General features: G+C 39.4%; 1 protein-coding gene across 1 annotated transcript in view; it reads right to left on the reverse strand.

Moving 5' to 3' along the window:
• Positions 1 to 19,702, reverse strand: part of GALNTL6 (polypeptide N-acetylgalactosaminyltransferase like 6) — a 408,048-nt gene that overhangs the window by 213,609 nt on the left and 174,737 nt on the right. Inside the window, exon 4 of the mRNA XM_054383096.1 lies at positions 10,604 to 10,770. Coding sequence (XP_054239071.1) covers positions 10,604 to 10,770 — 167 coding nt within the window. The remainder of the gene's footprint in view (positions 1 to 10,603; positions 10,771 to 19,702) is intronic.

A 19,702-nucleotide genomic window follows, 5' to 3' on the forward strand; every position in this document is an offset into this window, starting at 1 on the left:
CCCCCGCCCCCCCCCCCCCCCCCCCCCCCCCCCCCCCCCCCCCCCCCCCCTCCCTCCCCCGCCCCCCCCCCCGCCCCCCCCGCCCCCCCCTGCCCCCTCCTCCCCCTCCCGCCCCCTCCTCCCCCGCCCTCCCCCTCCCTCCCCCTCCCGCCCCCTCCGCCCCTCCGTGCCCCCCCCCCACCACCCGTACCCCCACCAAACACACAGACCCAATCGCCCGCCGCATCGCCAGCCCGCCCGCAATAGGCCACACCCCACCCCACAGCCTCTGGCCCACCCACAACCATCCCACACCCTCACTCTCACGTGGCACTGCCACTAATTACGACAAGCCAGATTGACCCTAGTTCCCTTAAAATAAATCTTTCATAATTACTAGATAAAAGTTATTCATGTTTTGTTCACAAATCAGTACCATTTTCAAAACAAACTATGCATGACAGATCCATTAAAGCATTCAGCCATTTATAAACTTCACAAAATTGCCCATCTGCCTGAAAGATGCATGATGTTCAGTTTGGGAAAACAGAACATAAAGACCACCCCTCCCAAGCTGACTGAAATATCTGGATAATGATTTCTGAGAGCAACAAAATATTCTTTTTCAAGCTAATTGAGATTAAAATTGTATTTTTGCATAGGAAGATTTGCAACTAGACAATTCCATTCGTCATTAATGTATCCTGTGAGACATCCAAGATGCACAGAGCAATGAACAACAAGCATAAGTACGTTTTGATTTTTCACTGCACAAAACAAAAATCTGCATAAACAAACAGCATTAAACAAAATAGATGTTTTTAGCAACAGGGCCTTCATTTATGCAGGATAAATAAATTAAATAAATACAGATGACGGTGGAACTGCTTGCCATTAGCCAGAAAAGAATCATCAGAAACAAATGCTGTCAAATTATGTATTGTCTTATCTCGAAAGAAAAGCATCAAGATTAAATGAATAGAAATGAATTGCAGCTCTTTTAATAGTCATAAAAAATATTCTATAGGCTTTTACTTGTTTTGACAGAAATAGAATATACCAAAGCCTTAATGGAAACTGAAATTATTTTCTGTTTTATTCTGTCTGAAGCAAGGTCAGAATAGATATTAGAGCTCTTTAAAGAGATCTGATATTGTCAGAGTTATCAAATTAATAGGACAGGACAAACCTTTGTTCTCACATACAAAGCTCTGAAGGCATTCATTTGCTAAACTCATTACAGGGTTTTTCTTTCTCTAGGTCATGTCGGGATTGGAAAATGGAAACACTGTCTAGCAACCGTACATATAAGAAGCAGTCTAAAAAAAAAGACATTAGCATTTAGTTTAGAAAAAAAAATATATGTAAATAGTAACCAAAGTAATTTCTCAGAGAAATTATTAGAAGCTACTATCTACACCCAGGGTTTTTACAGGGCATTATGCAGTGTTTTACCACCTGAGTTTAAAATTCTCTTACAAGTGACAATCATTATTTCTTGCCTTGGTCATCTCACAGTTTTCCTTACAGTATAAGGAAACCTGTATGTCAGGTTTGGTACCAGTGAATGAACTGGGAAGTAACTGTTCACTTATACTACTGACGAAGTATTTAGAATAATGTCAGCAGATCTCAGGCTTGCCCATGATTTGCAAATGAGGGGAAAAAAAAAGGACAAAACAAACTATTGAACTTTTACAATATGGTAAAAGGTTCTCTGAAGTTATTTGCTTTACGCTACAGAAAAGGTAACTGGTGGCAGGCACAATGCTATTGCCTGTTCTTTATGTTACGATTTTGCATGGTGATTATAAGCCTACTTGAAAGCACTTTTGCATTAAGAAAAAGGGAAAGATTTTTCAAGTCTACCTTCTATAATAAACCACCCAGAAAAGAAAATGTGATCAATTTAGAGGTGCTGTTTGCAAGAAGTTCAGAGTGATGCACTTCAACTGCTATCTCACACCATCTGACTAGAGGTTTTCATACTGAATACTTTATTCAGGAGACATACCATCCAAAGATGTTTAAGTTAATTAACATCTCTATTACACCATTCACTGAAGTTGTGGAACCAACACACCTGCAGTATTAACTAAGAACTGTTAAATGCCAATGAGGTTCTCAAGACCATCTAATTCACGCCATCAACTCTGACATTAAAATAAATAAATCTTTAAAATGGTAACACTGAAAAAGATGGCGGAATACAGGGAAATGTGTAAGAAATAAATATTTTCCCATTTTTCAGCTACTAATATGCATCTTTCCATAGTTCATTAATTATGATAGCTGAAGAGGATAACCATGAGCTAATTGTTCAAGTCTCTTGTCAAGTTCTTTAATTTATCACTCCTATATAATAATGCTTTTTGAGTGGAAAGGAAACAGCTGATGTTTGAGAGAAAAGACATTGTAGAAACCAATGTTTACTCAGGTTTAGAAATTTTCTTTCCTATTTATGAGATCAATTTGAGTATTCCACATGAAGAATTTTAAAGTGATTTCAGATACAATTCAATTTAACATTAAAGGAATGTAAATCAAAGCTGAAATGCATAATAGCTTCTAGTATTTCAAGAATATGCAGAATGAATATACAGATTTATTTCTGAATCTACTTTAAGTAGCTTGTGAACCACACTCTCTGTACAAATAATAATAAAAAAATTGACGGAGGACAGAGTCTTGCTAAACAGGCTACCCACTGGCTCCTGTCTTAAAAATTCTTCACATGTTCACCGGAGAAAGAGATTTAACCTACAGCCATTAACACATATGCACACTTAATTAGCATTTCACAGGGTAGGCAGGCCAAGAAAGACTGACCAATACAGAGCTTGTAGAAACACAGCCTTTGTATTCTGACTCCAAGCACTCAAAGTGAAATTGCCTACCTTTTATAAACAAGTCAAAGAACTATGTGTAAAGTAAAAATTTCATTTCATATTAATGCTGCACACTCTTTGGGCCCAGACATCCATCCAATTTTTTTACACAGCAAAGTGTTCACCCATCCAAGCCAAGAGCAGCCAGTTTCTCCAGGAAGATGCTGCGGGAAACAGTGTCAAAAGTTTTACTGAAGTCAAGGAAGGTAACATCCAAACTTTTCCCTCACCCACTAAGTGGGTCACCTTGCCACAGGAGATGAGGTTTGTCAAGCAAAACCTGCCCTTCATGAACTGACTGGGTCTGATCACCTGGTTGCCCTGCATGTGCTGTGCTCTGTGACCTTCCCTGGCACCAAGGTCAGACTAACAGATCTGTAGCTCTCCAGAACCCCCTTCCAGCCCTTCTTGTACATGGGAGTCACGTATGCTAACCTTCTGCAAATATTGATGTGCTACCCCCAGGCTTATTTCTAGTGACCCCGATTTTGTGCCCTTCCTCCTTCAAATCCAGTTTAAAGATACTTCAATGAGGCCTGCTAGCTCATGTGCTAAGATCCTTTATCCAGCTTTAAGAGAGGTGTACCCCATCTGTTGCCAGCAGGCACAGTGTCCTGATAATCAACACATAATTAAAGAACCCAAAGTCCTTCAAGTGACACCAGACTTAGTTGTGGGACAGGAATCTACTTGAGAGTGTCCAACAGAAGGCTACAAGGAAGATTAAGGGACTGGAGCATGTGCCTTATGAGGAAAGGCTGAGAGACCTGGAGCTGGTTAGTCTGGAGAGCAGAAGACTGAGAGAGGAGCTAATAAAAGTATGTAAGTATATGAGGGCTGGGTGTCAAGAAGGAAGGTACAGCCTCTTCTCACTTGTGCCCTGTGACAGCACAAAGGGCAGTGGATGTAAACTACAACACAAGAGGTTCCACCTCAACATGAGGAAGAACTTCTTTACTGTAAGGGTGACAGCATACTGGAACAGGCTCCCCAGAGAGGTTGTGGAGTTTCCTTCTCTGGAGACTTTGAAGACCCATCTGGATACGTTCCTGTGTGACCTGCGCTAGATTCTGCTCCGGCAGAACTGACTCAAAAGATCTCCAGATGTCACTTCCAACCCCTAACATCCTGTGATCCTGTGACTCAACTCTCTGTTTTTTTTCCTCACCTGTTACAAAATGAAGCAGATCCCTCTAGTCTGTACCTAATTACTAGGGTTCTCCACAGGATATTGAAGTCACCTTAAGTGCACTGGTGTAAATATTGATGTACACATACTACAGCACTGAATTGTTTTCACCTGTAAAGCCACAACAGAATGAATCTTAATTTTCCACTGGAATTATTTCAGTTTAATGGTCAGTCAAGGTGATCGATTTCTGAGCACATTTATCCCACTCCTTTTTACCTTTCAATATGTGTTACAGTCTATCCTACTGTACAACAAGTTACTAAAGGTTTTCCTATCATATAAACTTTCAAGCAACTGATGGGACAACTGAGGTAGGTAGTAGATAGCTGCATCACAGAGCTCTCCTAGGATAGGTATTTATGCTCTACAACATAATGCCAGAGAGGCAGTCAAGCTAGCATCAGTTCCAAAATCAGTCTAGTCTTGTAAGCTCATTACTTTTCCTCAGCTCACCAACCTTACTTGGAAGCAGTTGGGTACTTGTAATGTCACTTGGAATTCTCATTTTCAGTATAGTAATACCTGTAGAAGCAGGGATGCTCCTGCTTGTGCCTTTCTCTTATTGTTTTGTTTGTTTGTTTTGTTTTCTCACAGAGGAATATGCTAATCACATAACAGTGCTCAATATGTTCAATATTTCATACCATCACAGTACGAAGAAGAACACAACAACCAAAACAAAACCCCTTACTAGCAAATACAAACCTAGTGAGAGCTGTCACAAAATGCTGCCATAAAATTACTTGTATAGAATTATTTCTCTGTGTTTCTAAAAGCTTGTTTCTCACCTTTCTGAGAAGCCACATGGTCAGGCAGCCGTTAACTTGCCATTAAGAGCAAGCATTGTCATTAGTCTCTCCATTTGCCACCACTGTTGCCTGCACACATACAACTGATGGCAGCTAAAGCTTCTTTCTGACTTCCAGCATGCCTTGTCCAGGTTCTGACTTTTGTTTCTAACAAACCACTTTTAATCATATTCCTCCCAGTCAAAGGAAAGGCACATCATAGAACATTATCCTGGCTGCAGTCACTTTGGCCATACACAGCAAGAGGAGGCAATCCTTGTCTCCAGGAAAAGTGCCAGTGAGCTGTGTCCATGTACTGTTTTGGATCCATTCAGCTTGAACACTGTTTTAAGTTGTAAGTGGTGCCAAATCTCCACTGACACACCTTTTTTTTGCAGAATAGTGGTTAGCTTTCAGGGATTATTAGACATCTGAGTTTGAAAGTACAGCCTCTGGAATACAAAGGCAGAGAATTATTAATGTTTAAGAAAAACAAATCACTTCTGAAACTTGAGAGAGAGAAAAGTAACTGAGAAATTATATACCATCCTGATAAATGGGCTCCTAAACTTAAGAGACAGACTTAAAAGCATTCCTTAGTAGAGGTTAAGTTCTACAATACTACAACATCCTCTTCCAATTTTCTTTTTAAAATGTTGTACGTTGTTATAAAAATGGCAAATTTTTGTGAAGGGAGATTTCACCACACCAGAAATTTGCTGTCTATAGCAGAATTTCCTATAACAAAGTAGTACAATATAACTTCACTTTCATTTCATCAGGAAAGTTACATCCAGCCATCATCTGAAGCCAAGCATCCATAAACTGGAATCATAAGTGACATGTTACATAAACTAGCTGTCTGCAAGCGAAATAGAGGGAATTTCATCTTCATGCAACAAATAGCATGCAATTCTTGAGTGGGAAGCTGTGCAGTCTGATATCCTGGTAGAGCTGCTTTGCATTTAGCACAACCTCCTTGACCCTACCACTATTGTATAATATGACTGATAGAATTTACAGAACTAAAAATCATACAACCTCTATAGGGCCAAAAAGCATTTAGTAGGCTACTAGGAGGAAGATCTGATCTATTTCACAATAACCCATGTTCACACAAATAAAGCACAACATTCAGTGTATTGCAATTCACTGACCAACTAAACTAAGCTCTGAACAAGTAGCCACAGCTTACATTTGCAGATTTAATTCTATGTTATTAATCTGGGCTCTTCAGAGATCCAGCACAAAGCAGAAGGCATCTGATACGGGATGGTAGGATGCTGTCCAGTGAGCAGCACTGCACAAAACAGGGCTAAGCAAGGGAACACAGATAGGAACACCTAACAGCTGACAAAATGAAAAGGGACTGACTCATCAACACAAACATTTTCTAGTTTGTCCTTTTCCACCAAAACATCACTTCATTGCCAGCAACAGAAGCTAGTTTTGTTGTGCAAAAAGCTGTTGACTGCTAAATGTACCTTTTCTTTCTTTCCCTTTTTTTTTAAATCCCTGCCAATTTTTTTCTGTAAACTAAAAAACCACTTGATAATTGTTACTGCTCTTAAGTTCATTGTTGGGTGTAGTATGGTTTATTTTTTCTTACAGTAAGTTGAAGATCTATGAGGTAAAGCAAAAATGCTGGGTAAGTCTATTTTACCTGCATGGGCACAGGCTGTCAGTAAGTTAACAGGCCTGATTATGCTAATAAAGACATTAAAACATAAAAGGAACAAAAAGGTTGATGGACAAATCGATCACATGTTGGCAGCCTAAGTGAATTGCTTTGCTATTATGCAGATTTATGTTCCCCCAGTTTTAAAACGTCAATTAGAGTTTTCAGTTTTCCTTTGCAAGTGCAAGCTGTTCTATAATTGAACCAGTGAAAACTTGCTTCCTCTTTCATTTTCCCCTTTCCTCTAAAACTGCCACTTCTTGTCATGTTTTCAGAGGTCTTTCTGCCAACAATGTAACTTCAAACTATGTCAATAGTAAACACTCTACCGTCAAATATAAATCTGCAAATCAACTTCCTACCCTCCCATTTTGAAACCCTGTTTCACACAAAATACACAACCAAGGCTCCCCAAAAATAAGCCAACACTTCTACAAAGCTCATTTTCCCAGAAACCAGGCTCAGAATACCAGAGCTGCACACAAACCCACTGCAGAGACACATGACACAGAGATATGCTGCTACCTTCAGCATAGAAGTGTTTATTTTTCAATAGCAGTTGACACTGAAATTGTAGGCTTTTAGCTTGCACAAAATTTGGAATACAGTGCTTGTATGAATCGGGTATTGGAACTGCAGCCTAAGATCCATTGCAAAGATATATTCTGTATAACTTTGTATGCAAAGGCATGTATATCATTAAACTTTTGTGAAAAAGCTGTGATACTTGGACCTGGAACAGAGTTATTCAGTTTAAGTCTCTAGAGAGTGCTAAATCAATTTGGAAGATAAAAAATTTATTAAATTCAAGTGCCTGCCAGCACACAGCATGGCCAGATTCCTTATCAATACCTTTTTAAGGCAAACTAAGTAGAAGTCTAATCGTTGTCTCTCTTTTACAGAGTTTGTTAAGTGACAATGCATTTCTTTTATTTATAGTAAAGCTCCTGAAAACTCTAGGTTCGGTTCCCCTTCATCATTGAAACATTTGTTTCTACAATGTTAAGGAAAAAAGTTGTTACTTTTGTTGAAACAGTTCCACTAACTGCATCCATTTTCTCCATCTCATTACTTCAACATTTAAAAGTATTTAAACTCTCTACAAATTACAGAATCACAGAATTAACCAGGTTGGAAAAGACCTTTGAGATTATCAAGTCCAACCTATCACCCAACACCATCTAATCAACTAAACCATGACACTAAGTTCCTCGTCCAGTCTTATTTTAAACACTCCCAGGGAAGGTGACTCCATCACCTCCCTGGGCAGCCCATTCCAATGGCAAATCACTCTTTCTGTAAAGAATTTCTTCCTAACATCCAGCCTAAACCTCCCCTGGTGCAGCCTGAGACTTGTGTCTTCTCGTTCTGTCATTCATTGCCTGGGAGAAGAGACCAACCCCCACCTGGCTACCACCTCCCTTCAGGTAGTAGCAGATAGCAATAAGGTCTCCCCTGAGCCTCCTCTTCTCCTAAGTAACCCCAGCACCCTCAGCTGCTCCTCATAGGGCTTATGTGGCCTAACCAGTGCTGAGGTTATATATGAATAAAGAAGTTTTGCAATTTGGGGAACCTGTGTTTAAATCTACATTTCCTTCCAACTGCCACCCATGACTTTTTATATTAATGTACTTTTATATTAAATTTGGCCATAACCAAATAGCTCTTTTCCAAATTTCATATTTGCTTACCTCTCTCCTAAAACCAAGTCTCAAGTCTGCATTATACTGATATTTAAAAAGGTGCAGATGTCCTTTGTTTTTATAACATCTAAATGTCATAATTTCCAGTGAATATTATGCATGAACTATTTAAAGTTTGAGTTTGATCAGAAAAGCCAAATACATAAATATGAATAAAACAAGGTGCTCAAATAATTCTGCAGACAAACCAGCAAACTGCTGGGTACCTGGCTGTGCAGTAAAACATCTTGATAATTTGTTATCGAAAGATCTTTGTGTGTATTTTGGTATTTATATTTGCATCAGTTAAGAAAACCAAAAGCTTCTGCATTTTTACCCATCTTTTACAAAGCTTTCAAGTTTCCAATTTTTCTCATCTAATCTATCTCTAACAGCAATTAGCTTTTCATAACAAAGTCTTTCACTTTTGTCAAAAGGAAAGTTTGATTAGTAGAACATATTAGAGCAAAACATTCCATTGCTTTAAAAACAACAGTACTCTTGAAATATTCCCTTCTCACTTTCAACTATCTACAAATCCTGTTTCGGTTCCTAGAAAAACTCTCTTCATAATATAAAGTAGTGGAATAAGTATTGCATACACAGCATCACTTAAGTTGTACATAATGGATTTCACAAAAGAAAATAATAGTTGCTTGTCAACTGTTTGGCATATTTCTTCATGAAGAAATTATATGAAGAGAAAGAAGGATACAAATTTATCACTAATCACTGTACTGCTTCAATGCTACCACTGCTGAAACTTTTTCCACTGAAAAGTTATATAGCTTTATGTAACAGGAAATTAAGAAGTTGTAGGATATTTTTATAGTATTATGTGAATTTAAAAAGAATTGATGTTACAGGTAATATTGACTCCCAAAATACTTTTAGCAGCAGAACCTAAGTTACAGTAGGGAAGAAAGAGAAGCAGAAGTTACAATATTCCCTGTGTACTGGCATTTCTTTTTCTAATAACTCTGAAAATAGATAAGCTTTCTACAACATTAACACATTCAAAAGTATACCAACAATATAGTCACTATGATCTCTATTTAAAAAAAAAGAGCTACAGTATCACCATATTGAACAAAGCACAGCTTCAATAGCTGCTTTCTCAATATAAGAATAATTTTTACTTGTCAGACACCTCATAAAAGAACTTGCAGACTTCCCTGTAAGTTGTCTACTAGAGAAATTGTTAGCCTGCAGAAGAATTGTTGTGCTAATTTACACTTCTTGTTTTGAAACCTTTCATCCATGGTATAGATTTTATAAACATAGTATAGCCAGAACTGTACTCACTTCACAATTTCACTTAAATTGCATTACAGATAGAGAGGCAGTTCATCAAAGGACACCCTGCAACTGAACCAGCACATATAAGAGGGTAAGACAGATGTGTGCAGCATTAATCTTTCTAACCCCTGAAATACTGAGTTAAAAATCTTACAAAAATGATTCCACTACAGCACTCAACTAACATTCCTCTCATTCACTCAGATGCTTCTCACAACAGTAAATCAGAAATTCGTTCCTGTTAGTTCCTAGCTGAGACAAAAGTCTTACCTAGAACATTACTGAGGGGTACAATTCTCTTTTTCGCTATCAATCTACTTCGAACAAGGCTCTTGTACACACTAGCAACTCTTGTTTCAAAAGAAACAAAAAAGAAAATCCCAAACACCAAATAAAATCCAAAGCTCTTCATGCTGAAAGTCTAAAAGATGTACAGAAATTTGAATGGAAAACCATTTCCCGGTTGCACACCATCGTTATGGATGAATTTTACATAAGAAATTGTTACACTTCATTCAAGGAATGTGGAACTTTCATTTCTTGTGTTGCATTCAAGAAGTAGTGATAGCAGAAGTCATTAAGTGATTGTAGTTTTCTTGCTAAATATAGACGATGTACTCTTGAACTATTCTGAAGCAATTTTTCACATTGCATTCTTTCTTTGGCTATTTTACACTAGTATATAAAGATAACTCAATAAAATTCCATTATTAAAAATTTAATGAGTTGCACCTAAAATGGTCACAGTCAATAGGTTTTCTGAGTAAAAGTGAAGCTTAAGAAAAAGATATTGGAACACTAAAACTTGCATTATTTCAGAAATAATATATTCAAAATACTATACTATTAAGAGGCAATGAACAACTCATAGCCTTCTCCCTTTGACATGATTTTTTTGTATTCATGCAAAATAAACCAAAAGCCCCTTATATGTGTTTATTCCAGATAAGAATCAAACAGGATTCCAAGGCAGGCAGCAAAAAAAGTATAGTCTCCTCATTTTCTGCTTCCCCTTAGTTTCTAATAAGACCATGTTGTGTTATAAATTTCAAGTTAAAAAATAAAACAAAACAGAAAAAAAAAAAATCAGACCTTACCTCTATCACTGAAGTCATCCACAAGAATGATTTCTGCTATCAGGCTGGCTGGAGTGCGGTTGATAATGCTGTGTATTGTTCGCAAGAGTGAAGTCCAACCTTCATTATGAAAAGGGATAATGATGCTAGTATTCGGTAGTTTTTCCAAGTACACCTTGTGCTTACAGCTGAAAAGACAAGAAAATAATTGTATAAGCACACTTAAAAGTCTGAGTTGGCACATACTGCCACCCATTCGGGCCACTGAACTGTTATGGTTCCAGTGTAGTCAAACAGTACTTTCATGCAACATAATCAGTTCATTTGAAATACATATATTGCTTACAACATACAATATATCTGAGCAAGATGAAACTTAAGTAGAATAAATGAAACATTTAACTGTCTGGAATAAGATTATTTTCCTTTGTTGGAAGCTTTTCCCTGCAAAAGGACAGAGGACATATCATGCCTGTGACGTCACTTAACAAATTCACTTATCAAGAATTCTGAACCATAATATGAAGCAAAAGAAAATCTGACATGATTTTTTTTTTTTTTGTCCATAGCAGACAGAATTAGTAAAAACAGTGTTCTACACCAAGGGACAAAAACTCTAGAAAACAATTCAGTCATATTCTGGGTGACATGTGCTTACAATATGCAAAACAACAACATCCACAAATACAACTCCAGCTCCACAGCTAGATATCCAAAATGATTGCTGCTATTAGAGATAAACCACTCAAAATACAGACTGTTACAAGCAAGAAAATGTGAACAATTTTTCATCTTTGAAAGCACTGCACCTTCAGCATTTTAACTGAACAGCATCCATGTAATATCAGCGCTCAACCTAACCATTTTCAATACTGAGTTGTTTACATACTTGAGTAGTAAACCTCATTCTTTAAAAATAATAATGGCCTTGCAATGCAGTTTTACCCAGCAGCTTAGAATATTTCATGACGAATGTTTAAGTTAGTGAAACTGATAGGATCTCATCTTTCATGTTTTGTTGAAGAAGGAGAGAAAAGAGACACATTTCTCTGTTGGTAACAGCATGGCATTTTCAGCTTCGGGGACAGAGTAACTGAATGATTTATTATTCCCCAAGAGAAATTCGCACCCTGAAAAAGGTATTCCTATAAGCAGAAACATGTCAGCCTTGTGATAAACAAATGAAAACAACAGAAAATGGAAAAAAGTTTAAACCTGCAAGTTCCAGGTTGAAAAAAAGTACAGATAGTCTTTCTGAAAAGCAGTGAAGATAAGCATGTATATCAAATACTGCTGTAGGTTACAATGTTGATTTACATATATTTTCTGCTTAGTTTGAATTTCCACTTTATAAATGTCACTTAGAAATCAATATTTACCACTTTATTGTAGGATGACCATAGTGAAAAAATGTTCCAAACGAATAAAAAAACCCTGTAGCTATTGCAGTTGTATTTGTCAAATCTTAACTGTCAGAGCTGTGAATAAACAACCAAGTTTTCACATGCTTTCCTAAAAAATAACATTCAAATTTGTAATTCAAACATTTCTTCCTGAAACATGTCAACAATGAATTTAATGACACAGAATTCTCAAGAAAAATACTTTTGGAAACTTTTTAATAAGCAGTTTGCTGGTGGAACACATATGCACAATGGGGAAAAAAAAAAGAAAATTGCTTTGCAAGAATATGGAGTTCTGGAGAGAACAGCGCTCATTACTTAATGATAAAAAAAGTATGTATTCTACATTTTGGAGAACAAAACCAAAATCCACTACAGGAAAAAGTAGAACAAAAAAAGCCTATTATTAATATTGTAGTTGCTGCAGCTTGCAAATTAAGAAAACCACCTACTGAAAACTTCACCTGCTGTTGCCAGCTGTTTGTTAACAGTGATGCTTCTTGGATTAGAAGAAATGAAATTACCATACATATGTATAATTTTTACACCATTCTTGAAAACTAGGCATTTTGCCTAGGGAAAAACCTAGCTTACCATTACTGCACGTGGCAAGTTACGTATTAAACCAAAATAAATTGCTTCTGAAGTACAATCTTACTGCATTCTGGTGCTGTTATAAAAACAAACTAGGAAGTAGAAGTCCACTATGCTAACTGGATTTTTTTTTTTTTTAAAGTGTGTTGCTCAAATTTTTGTATTCTTAAACCATTCCTTTGCCCTAGACAAAAATTCAGAGCTTTTCAGACAAATAATAACTAGTCTTTTAGTTGCAATTTTCAAAATGAATAAATGGTTGCCAATGAGAGACTGTATTAAGACCTTGGAAAGCAACTCATGTATTTCAAACATTCTAGAAAGAATAAGGGGATGAAGAAACAACAAAAAAATTGTCACAAACACCTGGAAACTATTTCCAGGAGGCACTGATACAAGAGGACTACTCCTAAAAACAGAGGTAGTAAAAAGGAGTTGTAATTACACTACTGAGAGTACTAAGATTATTATGATTTTATTTTGTAGGTTAGCCACCTCAGCTGGGCAGAAATAAAGAAATAGCATGCTTCTACTACAAAGTACAGGGATAGTTCTGTTTAACTCCCTGAGTTTATATGTAGGAAAAGAAGTCCTAAAACATCATGCTAGTTTAAGAAAAGATACAGAACTGCAAATTTTTTCCTCTACACAGCATAGAATGTTAACATAAACATGTAGAAATCTACCATCTCTGTTGAAGAGCAAATGAAAGAAAACAGGCTTCTAAAATTGTGAGAAAGGAGAGCAGGACTGGCATCATTTCAGACACTTTACAGCAAAAGCTGATTCATAAAAGCAGCAATGTGTTTGACCCTGTGGATATAGCAACAACAGTATTTTATGCACATTAAAGGATGCCAGTAGCAATGCCTTGGCCAGTTACAAGGCTCTGGGCCTTCTAGACACATCAACAACCTTGAAAACTGCCCCTTCTGATAGGTAATGGTGTCGAAAAAGTTAAATGCCTCGCAGACATCCCTTTGCTGCATTTAGGAAGCAAGGTAGCAGTCTACTGTGGCAGTAACTTGATCATAAAAGTAGCCCACCTCCAATTTTGTCCTCTTACAGCAAGTGCCAGAGAAAGTTACAGCAAAACAGATTTTCAACTTCATCCCACTGGTTTTGTCAGCGCATGTTCTCTTACTGAGTTTGTTTTTGTTTTTGTTTGTTTGTTTGTTTAGATATGACCCTTTTCCATCCCCTTTACTAAAGAACTATAGCTCCTGGCCCTCTGGAAACTACCAGGACAAAACATTTCACAGTGAAGATTTACATAGTAATTGTCTTAGCATGTCAAAGTATTAAATTTACAGAAACAAGCTTCAGTCACACCATCTTTCTGTTCCAATCTAGCCTTGTCAACCAAGCCTGATAAAGCAATGTTAACCAGTAATTTTTGCTGTTATTTGACGAGGCTGTAAAATTAGCTTGTGAGCTGATGGAGGAGAAAGTAACCTTTATTTTCACAGTGGCTCACAGCTGGAAAGCAGGCAGGCATTACTGAGTATGGGCCTGAATAAATGTCACAATGCTTTTCCCTACTAGAAAAACAAACCTTCTTCAAAACATTATTGCTCTTTTAATTTAAAAATAAACAGAATTGTACAGCAGAAATAATCTGTGTTACTGCTCTTAAATGCACTAACAAAGAACAGGTCTTGGAAACTAAACGGGTAAAGCCTTGTGTTCTTCATATATGGACTTCCCTCAGCATGGACTTCATCAGAGCTGATAGAGCTGAATTAAGTGCTTGTTACTTTATGTCAAATGGCATCATTTTTGTCTGTCATGCAGAGTCACTCCAGCAGCACTCCATGACTTTGAAGAAACCAAAGTCAGTGACTTTGCTCCACTTTGTCCTTCAAAAGGTTTCTCTGACCAAGGGAAGAACTCAGGCAGCAGATAAGCTTTACGACACAAAGCATGTTTATGTTTACAGAACTTTATTTTAGAGGTTAGTGAGGTATAAACCCATCATAATTCATGAAAAAACCTTAGGAAAAAAAAAACTAATCGCATGTGTTGAGAAATGTATCTACTTATCCATATATATTAAAACTAGGCTTGGGAAAAAAATAATAGAAAAAAATGAATGCATGAGGTAATTTTCTATCATCTCAAAATCCCTCTCAAGCAAGCTTGTATCAGCAGGAATCCTAGTGCTGTAATTACGTTTCAGTTTAAGCCTCATGCTTTATTATCTATGAATTCCAATATATCAGCAAGTAGCCTAATTTATTTAATATATACACATACACACATCCCTAAATCACTTCTTTTTTGAGAAAGTGTGTCAGTGTGAGCTGAAATTCCCCCCCCACCGACAATAACCAGGCTAGCCCAGTCTGGAAGCAAATGAAAAGCTGTATTTACAAGCAGAGTCTAAAATCTACAATGAAATGCAATGAATATGTACAAATATACAAAATTCACAACATTCATAAATACATACAATCAACAGAAAAAGCACAATCGATCTCCCTTTGCTTCCTCCCAAGGGGACCCTCCCAAAGGGGCCTCCCTCTCCCAGGAGCTTCCCCCCCAGACCCCCCTGGACAGAGAAGCAGAGTTAGTTAAGCAGAAAGTTGTTAACTTAGCTGCCAAGGTCAGTGTGTTATCTTCAGCCAGAAGAGAAGAAGAAACAGCAGCCAGACAGCCCAGCAACTGCCCCCACTGCCGAACGCAGAATGTGCAGAATGCCTACTTTGTTTTGGGTAATAGTTCTTAAACATTTCTATCTATCCAATGGAAGTGTTTAGAACAATCGTTATTTTGCTTTCTTACACCCAATAGTGACTTATTTACATTCTTTCACTTTCTCTGTTCTGAACTTTGCAAGGAAAAATTAAAAAGACAGTTTCAAACCACCACAGTCCACCCCTTCTAAACAATTCCATTGGCTGCTACTATCATTTATCTAATCTAAAATAATATCTACAACAATAGGTGAATAAAGACCATAGTCCATTCCGGCTATCTCAGATGTAGATGATTCAAAAGAGTCAAATCACAGGAAAAACAGCAAACAGCTTGTTTCCTCGCAGATGGAGCGAAGAAAGGAACAGGGACTCTCAGGTGACTCAGGGCTCTCAGGGTTCGTGCACCGTAGATCTCATGAACTCTCCTCTTGGGCGCGATGCTGTATCTGCGCAACACTCTGAATTTAACCTCTCTCAGCCAAAGTTAGATTTCTTTGTGGAATACACTGAATTTCACCATTTTCTTGCATCACCCAATAGGTGTGACCAGGACCTTCAGCAGAAACCACCCCTCGGACAGGTTTGGCCTCTCCTGAAGGAGAAAATACCCAAACAGTTTTGCCTAACAGATTCTTTTCTCTGATAACAGGAACTCTATCACCTTCTTCCTTTTGCAACAAATCTGACTGGGCAGGTCCAGCTCGATTCACTGAACCTCTACTATTCACCAACCAGGTTGCTTGTGCTAAATGTTTCTCCCAGTTTTTCAAAGATCCACCCCCCATGGCTTTGAGAGTGGTTTTCAGCAAACCGTTGTAGCGTTCGATCTTCCCTGCAGCTGGTGCATAGTAGGGAATGTGGAATATCCACTCGATGCCGTGCTCTTTGGCCCAGTTTTTTACAAGATTGTTCTTGAAGTGAGTTCCATTGTCCGACTCAATCCTCTCTGGAGTTCCGTGTCTCCACAGGATTTGTCTTTCCAGACCAAGAATGGTGTTACGTGCAGTTGCATGAGGAACTGGATAAGTTTCCAGCCATCCAGTGCTTGCCTCTACCATAGTCAGCACATACTGCTTACCAGATGGAGAACGAGGTAGAGTGATGTAGTCAATCTGCCAGGCTTCACCATACTTGTACTTGGACCATCGGTCACCGTACCACAAGGGCTTGATCCGCTTTGCCTGCTTAATAGCAGCACAAATGTCACAGTCATGGATGACTTGTGTGATAGCATCCATGGAAATGTCAATGGATCTGTCACGAGCCCATCGGTAGGTTGCATCTCTGCCTTGATGTCCTGACGAGTCATGGGCCCACCGAGCTAAGAACAGCTCACCTCGGTGTTTCCAGTCAAGATCAGGATCAGGATCAGAGTTTGTGTCCACCTGGGAAACTCTTGCAGCTAGATCTGCCTGATGGTTGTGTTGTTGTTCCTCTGTAGCTTTGCTCTTAGGAATGTGAGCATCGATGTGTCTCACTTTCACTGGGATTCTCTCAATGCGAGCAGCAATGTCTTGCCACAGATCTGCAGCCCAGATAGGCTTTCCTTTCCTCTGCCAGCCATTCTTCTTCCAGTCTTTCAGCCAACCCCACAAGGCATTGGCTACCATCCACGAGTCGGTGTAGAGATAAAGCTTTGGCCATCTCTCACGTTCAGCTACGTTAAGAGCTAGCTGGACAGCTTTTACCTCTGCGAATTGACTGGATTCTCCTTCTCCATCTCTCGCTTCTGCAACTCTGCGCGTTGGGCTCCACACTGCAGATTTCCATCTCCGCTTGTTCCCAACCAGACGACAGGAACCGTCTGTGAACAAAGCATATCTCTTTTCATCATCAGACAGATCACTGTAAGGAGGAGCTTCCTCTGCACAAGTTACTCTCTCCTCTGGAGGTTTTGCACAGCTTGTGCCTTCTGGCCAGTTTGTGATCACCTCCACCAAACCAGGCCTTTCGAGATTTCCCATTCGAGCTCGCTGTGTTATCAGAGCCATCCACTTAGACCAGGTAGCATCTGTTGCATGATGTGGTGAAGAACCTTTGCCTTTGAACATCCAATTCAGAACTGGCAATCTAGGAGCTAGAAGAAGTTGTGACTCAGTTCCAATCACTTCAGAAGCAGCTTTCACTCCTTCATAAGCAGCTAAAATCTCTTTCTCTGTTGGAGTGTAGTTTGCCTCTGAGCCTCTGTAGCCACGACCCCAGAAACCAAGAGGACGTCCTCGTGTCTCCCCTGGAGCTCTTTGCCATAAGCACCAGGTTGGACCATTGTCACTCGCGGCCGTGTACAGAATGTTCTTAATGTCTGGACCAGTTCGGACAGGTCCCAGACCCATCGCTTGGACTACCTCTCGCTTGATCTGGTCAAAGGCTGCTTGTTGCTCAGGACCCCATTGGAAACTGTTTCTCTTTCGAGTCACATCATAGAGAGGTTTCACAATCTGACTGTATCCAGGAATGTGCAGTCTCCAAAATCCCACTATGCCTAAGAAACGCAGAGTTTCTTTCTTGTTGGTGGGATTTGCCATGGTGGAGACTCTGTTTATCACATCCATTGGGATGTGACGGCGACCGTCTTGCCACCGCACTCCCAGAAACTGGATTTCTCTGGCAGGTCCTTTCACCTTGTCTCGCTTGATAGCGAAACCGGCTTGCAAGAGAATGTCAATGATTTTGTTACCTTTCTCGAAGACTTCTTCAGCAGTCTCACCCCAGACGATGATGTCATCGATGAACTGAATGTGTTCTGGAGCTCCACCTTTCTCCAAAGCATCATGGATCACTGCATGGCAGATGGTTGAACTGTGAATCCACCCCTGGGGCAAACGATTGAATGTGTACTGAATGCCTCTCCAGGTGAAAGCAAACTGAGGCCTGCATTCCTCTGCTATGGGAATAGAGAAGAAAGCATTAGCAATGTCTATGGTAGCATACCATTTGGCCTGCTTGGATTCCAGCTCATATTGGAGTTCCATCATGTCTGGTACAGCTGCACTCATGGGTGGAGTTACTTCATTCAAGGCACGGAAATCAACTGTCAGACGCCACTCTCCATTCTGCTTTCTCACAGGCCAGATTGGACTGTTGAAAGGTGAATGAGTTTTGCTGATGACCTTCTGACTCTCCAACTGACGAATCAAGTTTTGAATGGGCACCAAAGAGTCACGGTTGGTTCTGTATTGTCTGTGATGCACAGTTTGAGAAGCAACCGGCAGCTTTACATCCTCTATCTCATGTTGTCCCACAACTGCAGATTCATCTGAAAGCTCAGGTCTGATAGACAACTTCAATTTTCCTCCATCAATTTCTACAGTTGCTATTCCAAAAGCCCATTTGTAACCCTTAGGGTCTTTAAAACGCCCTTCTCTCAGAAAGTCAATTCCCAAAATACAAGGTGCATTAGGACCTGTTACAATAGTATGTTTCTTCCACTGCTTCCCAGTTAAACTTATATCAACCTCTATCTTAAACAACTCTTGAGATCCACCAGTGACTCCCTGAATAGTTATAGATTCTCCCCCTTGATAATTTGATGGTATTATGGTGCACTGAGCTCCTGTGTCAACCAAGGCCCTGTACTTCTGAAATTTTGAAGTGCCAGGCCACTGGATGTACACATCCCAATAGATTCTGTTATCTCCATTATCCCTTACCTCCCCCTGGCGGAAGGCAGGGCACCCCTAATGGTGGGGATTACCTCCACATGTACAGCTGGCACAACGTCCAGCACCAGAATTAGGATCACTGTTGGAGCTATCAGAGTTGTTCTGGGAAACTGAGGAAGCGACAGCTACCCTCCTGGTATTGCTACCTCGGGATCTGCCCCTCTGCAGCTCCCGTAACCTCTTGAAAAGATCAGAAGTTGGTTGACCATCCCATCTGTTCATGTTCTCACCAAACTGATCACGCAGAGTTATCCAGATACTGCCACGTGATTGCCTCTGCTGTCTGTTTTGGTTTGACCTATTCTGGAATGGCCTTCTTGGAGCACGTCTGTTCCTAACAGCTGAAACTTGTATCCATCTGGAGGAAGAGGAATTAGAATCATCCCCCTTCATCAAGTTGGATATGGAGGTTTTAAGTTCCTCCTTCAGCTCTTTCATGCAATTCTTCATTTCTCCAGACAAAGTTTCAATGGCTGAAACCAAAGAAGTACATGCAAGACTATCCTCCAACTGCCTCATTTGGTCAGTGAAATGGCCAACAGTAGGAGGTGCTCCACCATAATTTCTTGCCACAATCCTGCTTGCCAGAATAGTAGCATAATTAGGAGGAGCAAGCTTAATGAGCTTTTTGGCAAGGCCTGTTCCAACAGGAATTTCATCAGGATTCAGAGTCTTATGATCTCCATACATTACTTCTCTCACAGCAAACTCTCTCAGACGCTTGATTCCCTCAGCTATTGTGGTCCAAGGCTTAGGGTTCCA

The sequence above is a fragment of the Indicator indicator genome, chromosome 8 (assembly GCF_027791375.1).
Source record: "Indicator indicator isolate 239-I01 chromosome 8, UM_Iind_1.1, whole genome shotgun sequence".
NCBI classification, from domain to species: Eukaryota; Metazoa; Chordata; class Aves; order Piciformes; family Indicatoridae; genus Indicator; species Indicator indicator.